This window comes from Pistacia vera, unplaced genomic scaffold (genome assembly GCF_008641045.1).
Source record: "Pistacia vera cultivar Batoury unplaced genomic scaffold, PisVer_v2 Contig478, whole genome shotgun sequence".
Classification (NCBI taxonomy): domain Eukaryota; kingdom Viridiplantae; phylum Streptophyta; class Magnoliopsida; order Sapindales; family Anacardiaceae; genus Pistacia; species Pistacia vera.
This window is the reverse complement of record NW_022196310.1, coordinates 1,031,012-1,046,079: the sequence shown is the minus strand read 5'-3', so window position 1 is coordinate 1,046,079 and position 15,068 is coordinate 1,031,012. Positions and strand designations below refer to the sequence as shown.

Here is a 15,068-nt window from a genome sequence, read left to right as displayed (position 1 = left end):
AAAAAAAACCAAATTGGCATGGGTTGGTGCTCCAACCCCCGCCAAAGCACCACGCCATTTTGGCGTGGTATTGTAGTGTGAATAAAAAATATTTTTTTTTTAATTTTGCTTTTTTTTGTTTTTAATTTTGTTAAGTTAATTTGAGTATTAAATTTTACACCAAAAGTCACACCAAATTTGAGTATTTGTATTTAATTTAATTTGATTATTATTTATAATAATAAATTCATAATAATGATATAATTTAAAAAATGATGAAAAATTAAAAATAGAACTTTATTCAATTTGGAAAATTAAATTACTATCAATATGAAATTTTACCTTTGTGTTGTTGTTGTTGTTGTTGTTGTTTTTTTTTTTTTTTTTGTTGTATCATTTTATATTAGATGTAATGTTTTTTCATATTAAATGTAATGTTTATTTGATTAAATAAATGTTTAATTTTATTAAATTAGTATAATTTTCAAAATAATAATTATTTAATAAAAATATCATTCCTAATATTTAATTAATATATACAAAAATAATGAGTGAAATAGATTAATTGTTGATTATTATAATAAAAGAAGAAAAAAAAGAATATTCTAAGAAATATTCTTTTTAGTGTAATATTTGGTGTTGTGGGTTGGAGATGGAATATTGTTTTGCACCAAAATTTACACTATTAGTGCAATGAGTTGGAGATGGTCTTATAATTAGGGATGGGCATGGGCCGGGTCGGGGCCAAAGACTCCTATCACTGGGCCCAGCTTGGAAGCCTAAGGGATTCCCCGAATTCGGCTTGTCCTTGAATTGGGGATTTCGGCAAATCCCCACATATATATATTATGAATCAAATCATACACATATTAATACTATTATTGTATTATACTTGTATTATATTAATATTGTTAAAAGACTTTATATCTTTTTTTTTTTTCAAGACTTTTATCAAATTATCAAAAAATATGTCTCTTATAAAATGATACATTATGTCTATTTGATAAATGATAAATTATGTCTATTTAAGATATAATTTTTTTTAAAATTTCTTGTCAAATTATTAAATAGGATTTGTGATAAATTCTAATGTCATTACCATAATTTATTATTAATTAATTTAAATGACTTGATACACATATGTTATGTATTTATGTTATTAACATTCGCAAGTTATTTAAATAAAAAGTATGTTATTATCTATCAACAATATAACATATATATTAACATTTAGTCATTTACATATATATCAAGTAATTTATATATGCATATTTAGTTTATTATATTTAATACAGACAATTTCTTTAGTATTACTCATTTATATATAGTTTCACTCAATGTTCACATAATTATATTATTATAATAACATTTGAATTTGATCAATTAATAATGTGAAACAATTAATTATTAAAGTGGTAATTTTTTGACGTTTTTCTTTTACATTAGTAAATTACTAAATTGTGTTTTGTTATATGATACAATTTATTGTGTCTCTTCATCTTTATAATACAATGTATAGATTCTTTGAATATCATATAAAGTTTCTTTTCCTTTTTCTAATTAATTGGTAAATTTAATTAAAAATGATTTTAAATATTGATTTAAGTAATTAATTTGTTAATGTATAATTTATAGTTTCATTAATTGATTTTCAACTATTCAAATTAATATAGGATCAAACAATTAAACTTGATTAAATTTTTTAAGCATGGCTATTAATGACAATTGGATGCAATTAAATTCTAATTAAAATGAGAATATATAAATTATTTTTTCATTTAACAAATTAAATATAATATTTTTTATATCAAATTTTAACAATACTCGCCCTTACCCTTGAGAAAAGTCATCCGATAATGTTACTTTATTTTTTAAAACAACCGCAGGTGATTTTAATGAACTGATATGACAGCTGTATACCATAACTTTATATCTGTCATACAGCTGTCATTTTCATTTTGGTAAATCATATTATGAAAATTTTGGAAGGTATATATTTAGACACATTTTTATTAAAAATTACCTGTTATACCCTTGAGATGAAGAGTTAGGTTTGAGATCCATTTTCTGTGTAAACCTTATAAAAAGGAAGCAAAAGGTTCAGTCTCTTGGGAGTCTTATTGGGTATGGAGAATTTATTGGTATTTTAGGTGCTATTCAAAATATTCAAGGGTCTAGCTGGTTTTGGTTGCAGTTGGATGTCCTGGAATTATTGTACAGGACATAGAAAATATTTTACAAGCACTTTCTGAGGAGGTAAAAATCAGGCATTCTCTTTTCTTTGCATGCCTAATCTAGCTTGGTTTTTGAACAATTTTTGTTTTATGTAAATGATCCTTTGCATGTCTGTTATTTTAATTTTTGGGGCTTCACTGTTTTCTGGCTACATTTGCTTAGCAGCGGCAATTCTATCGTTTAGTTGTTTGTAATTTTTTCAGAGGCTTTAAAGTTTAACCTCTCGGCATATACTCAGTTATAGCTGAAACATTTTTTCTTTTTCTTTTTTTTAATCTTAATTAGTAGTAGACAACTCTCCTTTACATTTCAATGGACGATATGAAATCGTTGAAGCTACTACTTGAAACTTCTATTGCCACGATTCTCTCCCAGCTAGTATGATATAATTTTTTGATTTGATCGAAAGCTTTTGAGGTTATGTATTTGTTTCTGCTCAAAAGTCTTCATACTTATGAAAGAAATATACATTTAAGAGTTTAATAATTCTCTCTAATTAGGTTTTATGAGATTTTAATTTTTTAACCCTTCTTCTTAACCATCATTTTCTCTTTTCTTGGTGAGTGTGATGTGAGATTTGGATGCTTTGAGCCATCATTCTTCTCTAAGTGATGGGATTTTTACACTACATGACATTTTGACACCTCAACTCATCATTGTGATATAGCATTTTAACTCCTCAACCTATCCCTCTCTAATAAGATGATATGAGATTTTGATGCCTCGATTTATCCTTATCTAATAAGGTGATAGAGCATCTCAACTAATTCGAGATTTTGACGCCTTGATCTATACTCATCGAGTAAGTTGATATGAGCATCTCAATTAACATGCTCAATCTATCCTTATCTTATATCACAACTTGTCTTTCTCTAATCAAGTGACATGAGAGTTTGAAACCGTAAACCATCATTCTCTAGTCAAGTGATATGTGGTTTTGATATCTTGACCTATGATCTCTACTTTTACGCATCCTTCTTGATTAAGGTAATATGAGATTTTGATGCTTTATAACTTAGAATTGTGGAACTTGGTCTTTGTTGTTACATCCATGTATATATTTTTTTTTTTGAGTTGTCTTGTAAAGTGAGTTTTACAATGGTAAGTTCATTTCTTCTCCTATGGAGATTGCTAGAAAGTAATTAACCTTGTTTGAAGTGTCATATCTTATGATGCTTATGTAGATGAGCTTATATGCTTATATTGGCTTTAAGCATTAGCATTAGGAGTGTTCAGAAAAATGCAAAAACCGAACCGAACCGTAATCGAACCAAATTTTCTGTTATTCGAAAATCGGTTTGGTTTCGGTTCATAGAAATTGAAAAACCGCATTTTCGGTTCGGTTTCGGTTCATAGAAATTGAAAAACCGGTTAACCGAAACCTGTTTACAATATATATCCCTAAACCTAAATCCCCTTTACATATGTATGAATGTTTAATTTTTATTTGGATATGTATTGTTGATGTTTACAATTTAAATAAGGGAAAATTTAAAAAAAAAAAAAATTAGTTTAAGCCTTAAGGGGAAAATTGGTTAACCGGTTTTTTCTAAGCGATTAACTGGTTTTAACCGAAAAACCGGTTTTCCTCTAAACCAGTTGTAAACTGGTTTTAATCGAAACCAGTTTACAATAATATATATATATATCCCTAAACCTAAATCCCCTTTACATATGTATGAATGTTTAATTTTTATTTGGATATGTATTGTTGATGTTTACAATTTAAATCAAGGAAAATTAAAACCGGTTAACTGGTTTTAACTGAAAAACCGGTTTTCCCCTAAACCAGTTCGGTTTAGGAAAATTTTTGAACTGAAAATCTGGTTCGGTTCAAGAAAATGGTTAACCAATTCGATTAACTGATTTTAAACACTCCTAATTAGCGTGCTTCAATTAAGTAGATGTGTTTTGGATGAAAGGCGCTTGCATAAAATTCAAAAATAAATAAATGATATATATAGTAGAACCTTTCTATAGTGATACTCTATATAGGAATAACTTTCATGTAGGCATAAAATTTTTTGAGCCTATTATAGATAAGAATAAACTCCATATTGTAATAAGTTATAATTTTTTTAGATCTCGTTTTAAGGAACTTGTCTCCACATAATAATAATTATCTATAAACTTCAAAAAATATATGCTACGTTACATTAAAAGATTAAGATGAAATAAAATTTTTATTTAAAGTTGTTTGAAATAATGATTTATATTTTAGAGTTGTTACCATATCTATGAACCTGTAAGTACTAATAACTCGCCAGCATGAACACCTCTTGTTAAAACCAAAATATTTCTAGGTTCTCAAGTATGTTTAGAGCTTCTTGGTATGAAACTATATCTATCTCTTTTATTAATGTCTATATATTGGATTTGACATGCTCGATTAATTAATTATTAACGTAGTGCATATTTTACCTCTATATCATTTGCATTAAGGATAACTAAGTCAAAATAATAATTTTTGTGACTATTCTATTAGGTTATAATCTCCTTATAGTAATAAAATTAGTTTGATTCCACCATTATGACTATAGAAATGTTTTACTGTATATGAAACTCAAGAGATAGTATCTACCTAGTTGGTTCAACCTTAGCTGTTTTTGGTGATATTGGAGCCAACTTGTGCTCTAATTATGTGATTTGGTGGTGCAAGGTGGTTGTCCTCATAAAAGTTTGAAGTCTAAAAGGAGGGTTTGTCACATTTCAAATTTCTAGTAAAGATGAACCTAAACTAGTTTGTAAACCTTGAAATGTCTAAATTAAATAGATGTGTTTTATGTGAAGAACGCTTGCATGAAACTCAAATGCAAAATTTGTGATGTTGAAGGATATGTGTGTAAAGTTCAAAGAGGACAATATTTATTCAATTTGTTGGATGTGAGCTATTAAATGGAGACTATCTAAGAACAATGATAAAGCTCAAAGCGGACAATGTCTATTCATTTGGTTGGACTTGAGCTATTATATGAATTCTCTAAGTAAAATGAAGACTCCCAACATGAAAAATTTCAAACTTCCTCGTACACATTACTCAAGGAGGAACTTCTATCATTAGTGTTTAAAATTTGATACTTGATTGATTAGTGAATTAAACCAAGATGTAGAATTTTTTGTTTTTGGGAAAGGAGAAAAAGGCCAAGACTTTTCGAAATTGGGTGGTTCTTACTCATTTGTGGCTGTTGGAGTTTGGATTTTCTAATTTGGTGATCGATTATTATACGCAAAGGTTTTCAAAGCCAAGATAACTAAAACATCCTGTGGTTGTGCAACCTATACAACCCAAATCCTATTCCTTGCTAGGTGGAAAGAATCCTCTTGCATGAGTAAATAGCCAAGTGACGTGGAATGAAATGTCTAATCTCCACATTTATTCTAGGAAACAATTGATCTAGGTTTACTCTATTTTATATTATGGGAATTTAGAACTATTATCTTCTTATGTTAGGATTTTGGCTTATCTTTGTGTAGATGTCCTTATTTTTATTATTATTTTTTTAAATGTGACCTAGACTTTTGTTGAAGACGAAATTTTGACTTAAATTCTTGCACAAGGAATTTGCATAATTTTGCTTATGAAAAAACTTATTGCTTAATATCTTTGGTCAAGTTGTTAAAAAAATTAAGATGTCTAGAACTTTAAAAATTTTAAGACGTTCATACTTAGAATTTTCATGTTCTATCTATGTATGTATAATGAGATTATAGAAAAAGATATATGAAACAATGAGAGTTGATTGGGGGAAACAAACCATACTTTTAAGTCTATATTCCCATTGATCTCCTGGCTTTCTAGTCTTATCTTTCCTGGATTCCTTGCATCTTTAGCCTACTGTATGCCCCCTATTTTGGTTCAACATTCCTGGTTGCCATTGTACTTCCAGTGAACAAGATGAGCTGCAGAGACATTGTGGACTTGATTAGTGATGATGAAGCTGGACCAGTGGATGTAAAAGCTGTTAAGTTGGAGCCAGATTCTGTTGGAAGCACATTCCTTCAAAAGTACAACCATAACCAGACATCTGAGCATCGGAAGTCCAAAACCCAACCTAGAAGACAAGAATCTGAAGAAAATAAAAGTTCAAATGCTCTAAGTGCTGGGCAAAGTAGCAATAGCGTATTGGAGCAAGGACAGTCACCGGTTGATGACACAGGCATCTCTTCTACATCATCTATATGTCCAGCTCCTCTTTGTCGGCAATTCTGGAAAGCTGGGAACTATGAAGATGGGCTTGGTTCTAAGGTCACATTTCAAAGTATGCACCTACTCAATTACTGATGCTCAAGCGATCTGTATGTGGTTGTTTAATGTTTACCTATATTGGTACTTAAAATTCTTGATAATTTGTGCACTGGGTTCTGGTAATTGATCATCAAATGAAATACTGCAACGAACCAAATGCTACGCATAATTTTTTTATCTATCATTTTTTTGCTTGGTTTTTCTATTAGATGATTGTCATAACCATACATGGGAGTCTTCTTGTAAGAGTGGTTATAGATGCTTTATTAATTGTGCCTGACATTTCATTTTTGGGATAACAGATGGCAAAAATTTTTTACATGTCCACCCTATGTTCCTTCATTCAAATGCCACTTCACATAAGTGGGTCTTTGGTGGTATGTCAGCTAATATGGTTATTTGTTTCATTTCCTGCTCTCTTTTCTGATGAATTCAACTGGCTGCGGTTTGTAAATTCTACAATTTTCACTTGTTCATTCCTGTTTGCAGCTGTTGCAGAGCTTCTTGACAACGCTGTGGATGAGGTGATCTTCGTTTTGATTTTTTAAGCTTTCCATTTTGTTATTTTGGTTCCTTATGTGATTCTGGATCATAATCACATTACTATTTGATTGCAAATATTTTGACCCAGATTTTTAGTGTTCTTTTTTTTTTTTTTTTAAATAACTCTTTGAGGAAGAGAAATTCTCTTTTCTGAATTAAAAAAAAAAAAAAAATCTTTTCAAAATTTTATATTAGTTATTTGCTGTCTTGGTTTTTATCTGTCTGCAGATGACCTATATTAATGTATTTGGCTTATTCTAAGGATATTGGAAGCGTATTGATCTATGGGCTTCTTCTTACTTGTTTGCTTGACTAGATGTAATTTGACAGCCAATGTTTATTATTTGCACCTTTTATCTTTTCATGTTCTTAAAAGAGATAAGTATGAATATCTTCAAAATTCCAATGAAAATATATTTCTAGTTGGATTTACTTCTATGTCTGGTGCATAGGTGTGTATGTGAGCTAAATTTCAATCAAACAGAGTGTTCAATTGTTATAACTATTTGTGTTAAACTATCATATCTTGACTTCATGTTTTGCATTTCACCTTTACTTTTTTCTTAATTGGATAGATCCAAAATGGGGCCACTTTTGTCATTGTAGATAAAACCACAAATCCAAGGGATGGAAATCCGGCATTATTATTTCAAGGTATTTGAATTGAATTTTCATTATCATAAAATCCTGATGGAAGAATGCAATACTAACTGTTGTGTTTCCTAAACTTTCCAATGTGCAATTAGACGATGGAGGTGGAATGGACCCTGAAGCAATGCGACACTGCATGAGTTTTGGGTTTTCAGATAAAAAACTGAAATCAGCAATTGGAAAATGTATTGGTCTTATGCTAATATTCTGCAAGAGTCAATTTTTTTTCTTTTTTCTTTTTTTTTTTTGGGCGTCATATTTATTGCTTTAGTTGTGGCTTTTCAGATGGCAATGGCTTCAAGACCAGCTCTATGAGACTTGGTGCAGATGCTGTCGTCTTCAGCCGCCATGTAAACAATAGGTTTGACACAATCTTACGACAAATTTCAATTTTTTTGTTTACTTTTTGCTGTGAGTCAATAGGTCATGTGTAATCTCACAGCACCTGTGGAAGCAAATTAATGTATCATATCTGATAGGTCTTTAGTTACAGACTTCTTCCACAATTTATTGAAAGTTAGTGGAAAATTTAATTGCATTATTCTTATCATATGGCTTCCTGTTCCCCTCTTCATTTTAAGGGATTCTTTCCAAAAGAAATCCAAGGGTGCAAGGGCCTGGCAATTTTTTGTTGTGTCTTTTGCTACTTAGATAATTGATATATTAGTGAATACCAATAGCTAAAGTTTGGGGGCTTTGTATTTTTTGCAACAATATTGAGAATACCCTATTGGAACATTATTAGACATTTTGCTCACAAATTAAGTCAGAAATGAGATATTAGGTTGTTCTGGAGAGAATGTGAGACTTGAAATCATGCTTAATACCTTTAGCCGGAGTTCTTAAGATGAAAAATTCTGGAGTTGGGTAATAGATTTTTCTTTATTTTTTCCCAAACAATGATATTAAAATACTAATATAGAGCGGTTATTTTTATGTTTATCTGTGGATTAGTTTTCCTGCAACATTTTGTTGCCTATTCAAATCTGACATTTTAGTTAATTCCATGATTAGGACCTTTACTCAAAGCATTGGTCTTCTCTCTTATACATTCTTGACACAGACAGGCCTTGACAGAATTGTAGTACCTATGGTGAGTCTCTTGTGTGTATTTGACTTTCTCTTTCAATTCCTACTTTAATATATTTGTCAATTTCAATTTCAGGTGGATTACGAGTTCAACACATCAACTGGCACATTAGATAAATTGCATGATAGAGAACGTTTTAGGTCAAATCTTTCCTTGATGTTGCAGTGGTCTCCTTTCTCTTCAGAAGCAGAGCTTTTGAAGCAAGTAAGCTTACAGAGTTCGTTTTTTTTGGTGATTTGATTTTTTTATTTTTTATTTGTACAGTTGGATGATTATCATTCAACTATTCGAAAAACACTAAAGAAGCCCAAAACAATCAGCTTTGAAGATTGTTATTGTGATGTACACTTCCACAGTGAAATGAAATAGTGAAAAATAGGTTTAAGTATTGCTGCAATTCTTTGCTGATCTCTGGTTATGTTGTTCTTTATCCATTCTGCAACCTGGCCAATTAAAATAAAATTCACTTGATTTGGGAAAAAGAAATTCCCACATAATACCCCATTGATGGGATTAGATAAAGTTGATTTGTGAAGTCAAAGAATGCGGGGTATATAGAAAACTTCTGAGTTGCTTGTCATTAGGAACATAGAATTTACCAAACTACTTCTCTACATTATTAGCAAGTGATATGATGTGATTTGATCGATATTTTTGCTATCTTGATGGTTTTTGGAGGTTTTTCCCGTCTCCAAGATTCTCTTGATAATTTTTTTCTCCCCTCATGAATGCAGTTTGATGACATTGGATCACATGGCACAAAAATTATCATCTACAACTTATGGTTCGGTGGTGATGGTAATACGGAGCTAGACTTTGATTCAGATCCTGAGGTTGACATTCCCTTCATATTTTAATTTTCTTCATTTTAAAATCTTATGTTCTTTCATTTCTGATGTGTGGTCTTGTGGTTGGGTGATTTCAGGATATTCAAATTAATGTGGATATTAAAAAAAAAGAGAAGTCAATCACTGAACAGCACATAGCTAACAGGTTCCATTATTCTCTGCGTGTAAGTCTACAGTGGAGAACTTGTGTTTGAATATACTTGTAGAAAGGAACTCATGTCTTGCTAAGCCTAGTCTCTTACTTCACAGGTGTACCTTTCCATATTGTACATACGGATTCCTGAAAGTTTCAGCATAATATTGCGTGGGCGCATTGTTGAGCATCATAATATTGCTAATGATCTCAAATTTCCAGAATTCATCTTGTATAGACCCCACAGTGGTGGATGCGTGGAGGTTGGTATTTAATTGCTGGAAACTTCTCATTCTTGGTTACAGAAGTGCCATTGGAAAAATATCAAATTATAACCTTGATGTCTTATTATGCTAGTTCAATCTCTTGTGACTTATGAAGCCAACTTGATATGTTTAATTTCTTTTGAGATCTATACTGCTATAAGTACTGTAGAAGGGTCAATAACAGCTCAAGTAGGGGCTTTATTTCTTCTTGAGCATTATGTAATTGGTGTAATTATATCTGCAATTACAAACTTGTGTAATTATATCCAAGTTTGTCATCAACATAGACCAGAATGTCTGAGTCTGAATTTTTTTTTTCTCTTTTCTGATTTCTGATTTCTGATTTCTGATTTCTGATTTCTGATTTCTGATTTCTGAATATAAGGGTTAGGGTTGTGAGAATGTGGAATTTATAAGGAAAAAGGGAAGGGGAAAAATCAGGTTAGAGTGAAAGATAGTAGCTTAGATTCAGATATGATGTCAAGACATTTACTTAAAAGCCAATACTTTTTAATTTTTTTGATTCAGACAAAGACTCCTTAGAATAACCTTTAAGTTTGAAAAGTAAACAAGAAAAAGACATTTTAATGACTGATATTAGGTGTCTGAAGTCTGTACCCATTAATTGATAAATCGATTGCTGTCACTCCCAACTTTATGCTTTCTTCATGTTTTATCCTCTGTTGCTAAAGTTTCTGTGGATAGTTCCAGATTCACTGTCTCTGGATTTAGGTGAAATATCAAGCTTTATTTTTGCTGTATTAGATTATGTATATGTTTGAATTTGGTTATCATTCACATTGGTGTTCCCTGGTTTAATTGTGCAGGGTACAGTTATAACTACAATTGGTTTTCTAAAAGAAGCTCCAAATGTTAATATCCATGGCTTCTGTGTGTACCACAAGAATCGTCTAATTTTGGTATCTGTATTTAACTCAAAAGGTTTATTGTCCTTTAATTTAAGTTATTTACTGATGTGAAGGAGATTTTTTTATCTAACTACAATGTAAAATTTGATCCATATTAACAACTTCAGATTAGTGAAGGACCATTGTCATTAAACTTTTTTTGTTTGTTTAGCTCTCCTATTTTTTGTAGTTTGTATAGTCACTTCTGTGGCCATTGGTTACAATTTGTTTCACATATGTAAATTCATAGTTGTATTCATTTTCCAGTTAGATCTTCAGAATGCAACTTGTTATGGTTAATGATAGAAAGGCTACTGACTGATGACATCGAGTGAGAGAGGAAACTGTTGTTCTTTGATTGGACTGGTTCAATGTAATTTTTGTTATTTAATATTTTTAAGTGAGCGAGGGAAACCATTGTTCTTTGATCAGATAGGTTCAGTTGTAATTTTTTGTCATTTATTGAAGAATCTTAATGCTTGTGAATATGTTTAAACTCTTATAAAAATAGATGCAAAACTATTTGCATATCAGGGGAATTTCTGCCTCTCTGTCTCTGTCTCTGTCTCACACACACTTAAAAACTAGTGTATGCGTCTGTGCACAAACACCTGTACTGGAGCTATATCTTTGCATGATTACCATGCTTTATTTTATTTTATTTTTCATGTGATCAGATTTTCACTGTTTTTGCAGCCATATTGGAAGGTAGTTACCTATTCTAGTAATAGTAGGGGAAGAGGAGTTGTTGGTGAGAATTTCTGTAGCCAAGCATCTGTTTCCCCCAGTTTTTTGATGAATTTGTTTGTTCAAAATTTGTATTTAATACATGCTAGATTATCTGTTGTTATTACTGTAGGTGTTTTGGAAGCAAATTTTGTGGAGCCAACTCATAACAAACAAGACTTCGAGAGAACTTCCCTTTTCCAAAAGCTTGAAACTCGGTTGAAGGAAATGCAATGGGAATACTGGTAAGCTTTAGATAATCTCTGAATTGAAGGATTTACATTAGGTATAAACTGTTGAGATCCTCTGTTTGAGTTCCTTTCTTGATCATGCATTTTTATTTTCTGCCTTCTCTTACTCTACTAGCAGCTGTTGAATAATTTGGATCAGGTTCTCTAAAGACATTTTGATACTATAAGGATGTTAATTTTGTTTCAAACTACATAGTACTTGTACATATATTATTTGCTTTGAAGTTAATCTAGTTTGTTGATGAATGGGGTGATTTTGAGTTCTATAAGGAATAATTGCTGAATTTAATGTTGTTATCTTTGCTGATTCAATATATGGTTAAGAAATCAATTTTGAAGTCTTCAAGATTGCCTTGAAATACTGAGTTGAGCATCTGGAATCCAGTGATTGAATTCCCCTACTGATGAGAGTTTGCAGTTAGCATTCATACCTAGCTAATGTATGTTATTGCACTTTGTCAGGGATTATCATTGTGCACTGATTGGCTATCATGCCCATAAAAAGCCTCGAGTAACAGTTGCATCGCAGGATTCATCTCATTCTGCACAACCTAGGAATATAAAACCTGTAGTGTTAAATCATAGTTCCGCTCCTGTTGGTAGCACAAAAACATCCAATCCCTCCCACTCATTAGTTGGAAGAGCAGAGCAATTAATACCCATTTCTCAAGGCACCACAAAACCAGGTAAAATTGCTTGCTGAAAATAAAATGATTTCATTACTAACCTTGACATTTTATATTTTGCATATTATGTCTTGTGTTGTGACAGGATCATGTAAGAGGAAGGAATACGGGGAGTTATTGGAATTTGGAAATGTTAAAAAGCACTCTGGTAAAGAGGCTAGCATGAGTGATGTTGGTCAGAGTTTGGACACACAGGTAGATATGTTGGACGCTTTTGGTTGAAACCATTTTTGATGCTAAAGCATCCTTCTCAAATATAATTTAAGTGCATCTCAATTAACTTTATTTGGTGAGCAAAAATATGTTATTAGTTCTTGGTTTTTATATCGCTCTCCCTTATGCAAGCTCATTTGATTTGAATTTGGATTTGGATTTGGTGGTATATGATTCTAAGAGGACAAGGAATTTGGATTTGGTGATATATGATTCTAAGAGGACAAGTGTGATATAGCTTCTCTCGTGTTATTTTGGATTTACCATTTCAGTATTCAAGAATTGTAGTGTGGCTTGATAGACTGAATTGTGTTTTGCATCTTCTAGTTTTCTTGCTTTGTACCTTGATTAATAGCAAGGATACACAAGTCATCATCTTAAGGAGTCTTTATGTTGCTTTCACTTTTTTTTTTTCTATTTTATCTAGCAGTTCTGTAAAAACATTTGTTAATTGGGCACAAACTTATTCATCTTTTTTGTAGCCTGTCATTACTACTGTCAACCAATTGAGAAGTCAAGAAGCCATAAACTTGATGCAAGAAAACAAGAAGCTCAGTGCTAAGTGAGTATATGAGTATTTTAGTTTTATGTGGTTATCTGCAGTTTTACTTGTGTGATAGAATGGATTGTAGAAACTTTGGTTTGTATATATTGATATTTTCATCATTTGGGAGATTTACACTTTTGTACTATGATTATACTGTTATTGTTTCCTGAATAATGATGGCCTAACTTATTTTTTTAGGCCGACCCTTGTCACCAACATCAAGCAAAACTTAATCCTTGTTAGGCATCATGCTTATTGATTTTTTCTTTTGAAATCCCTTGCCGCTCGCATCCCTCAAAACTCAATCCTTATTAGGAATCATGCTTACTGACTTTTTTTTTTTTTTTCCTATTTATCATTTCAAATATTTATATGGAACACTTTATTTTTTCAGCTACTTCGAATATGATAAGAGGATTGAAGAACTTAATCACAAGGTATTTCATTTGACATGAGTAATCATTTTGTGTATGCACATCCGTTGCACAAAAGCAAGCAACAAATATTTGAGCAATTTTTTGTGAACTAATGAGCACTATTATTCTTATTTATGCAGATGACACGGCTTCAAAGTGAACTTGAAGAGTTGGAACGGGAATATAAGGAACAACTGGCTGAAGTAGAAGCATTGGATGCCATAAAAGAGGAAAGAAAGGTGTAAACAGTAGGTTCTACATGTTTTTTTTTTTTTTTTGTTAAAATTCTTTTATACGTAAAAGATTGTTGTAGCGATAGGTGTATATACTGATCTGTCCCGGAGTTCTTAACCTTGATTATGGTAGTAGCAGAGAGGTCCTCCAGAGAAAGGCAAAGTTTTTGAGGTATAGTTTACCTTTTTTGTTGTAAATAGTAGAGTTAACTAGTAGGACAATGCAAGGTCGGTTTTTGGTAGCAGCTTCTTGATGTGGAACATGGTTTTCTCAACATGTCCGAATCAGTGGTTGATTCTTGTACTGACCACCGATAACACTTGACTCTGTAAAATTGATGATATTTAGAAGTTATAAAAATATAGATGACATTGAATTTCTTCAGTTTGTCTAGACTATTAGATATGGTGTACCGATGAATGTGGTTTATTAGTCAGGACGTATTGATATAAATTTTGTTAGGGTAGTGTTTAAGAGTAATGCTACAGTTATCGACGGGTGTATACCGAATTTGTGCACCGAATGACGTGGCAAAATCCTGATCGTTGATTTATTATCAGTTAATATTAATCAACGGTCAGGATTTTGTCACGTCATTCGGTGCACAAATTCGGTGTAAACTTTTTGGTAACTCTATCATTTTCTAGTGTTTAAATACCGGTTGATTTATCTTTAATTGAAATGAAATGATATTACTAAATACAAAGTGGGTTGAGAGTGTGAAATTGTTTGTAATTATTCTGATAAAACTTTATTGTAATCCCAAATTCTTGTAATAGTTTCTTGGATTCAGTTGAGGAAATGTGGAACAGGTCAATAATCAGTGACTTTCATTCCCATTGTTACAAAGGCCGTATGTCTGACTTAGAGATGGGCGCAGCCCAGTCCCCGTTACCGATCCCTTGGGGGATCACCCGGCCCGAGGAATTCCCACCCCCACCCCCACCCCAGAGGTCGGAGATTTGCAGGTATTAATCCCTGTATGGATTTTTGCCCTATAGCGGGGTTAATCCTAGTGGGGACTTTTCTCCAAACAGGGGATTATTTCAAACTTTTTTTAATATTTGATTTTGTATAATTCTTTTGTGATAATTGG

At 31.6% G+C, this 15,068-nt stretch overlaps 1 protein-coding gene across 1 annotated transcript; it reads left to right on the top strand.

Moving 5' to 3' along the window:
- Positions 1-2,068: 2,068 nt before the first annotated feature.
- On the top strand, positions 2,069-14,013 carry LOC116146481 (protein MICRORCHIDIA 6). Its single transcript, XM_031431895.1, has 20 exons — positions 2,069-2,235; positions 6,102-6,473; positions 6,763-6,837; positions 6,950-6,984; positions 7,579-7,657; positions 7,750-7,839; positions 7,940-8,015; positions 8,669-8,747; positions 8,820-8,948; positions 9,479-9,577; positions 9,670-9,756; positions 9,842-9,988; positions 10,819-10,911; positions 11,596-11,650; positions 11,759-11,870; positions 12,339-12,562; positions 12,648-12,757; positions 13,258-13,337; positions 13,717-13,759; positions 13,879-14,013. Exons 2-20 carry the CDS (start codon positions 6,110-6,112, stop codon positions 13,981-13,983), a joined length of 2,082 nt encoding a protein of 693 aa, XP_031287755.1. The 5' UTR covers positions 2,069-2,235; positions 6,102-6,109; the 3' UTR covers positions 13,984-14,013.
- The last annotated feature ends 1,055 nt before the right edge of the window (positions 14,014-15,068 follow it).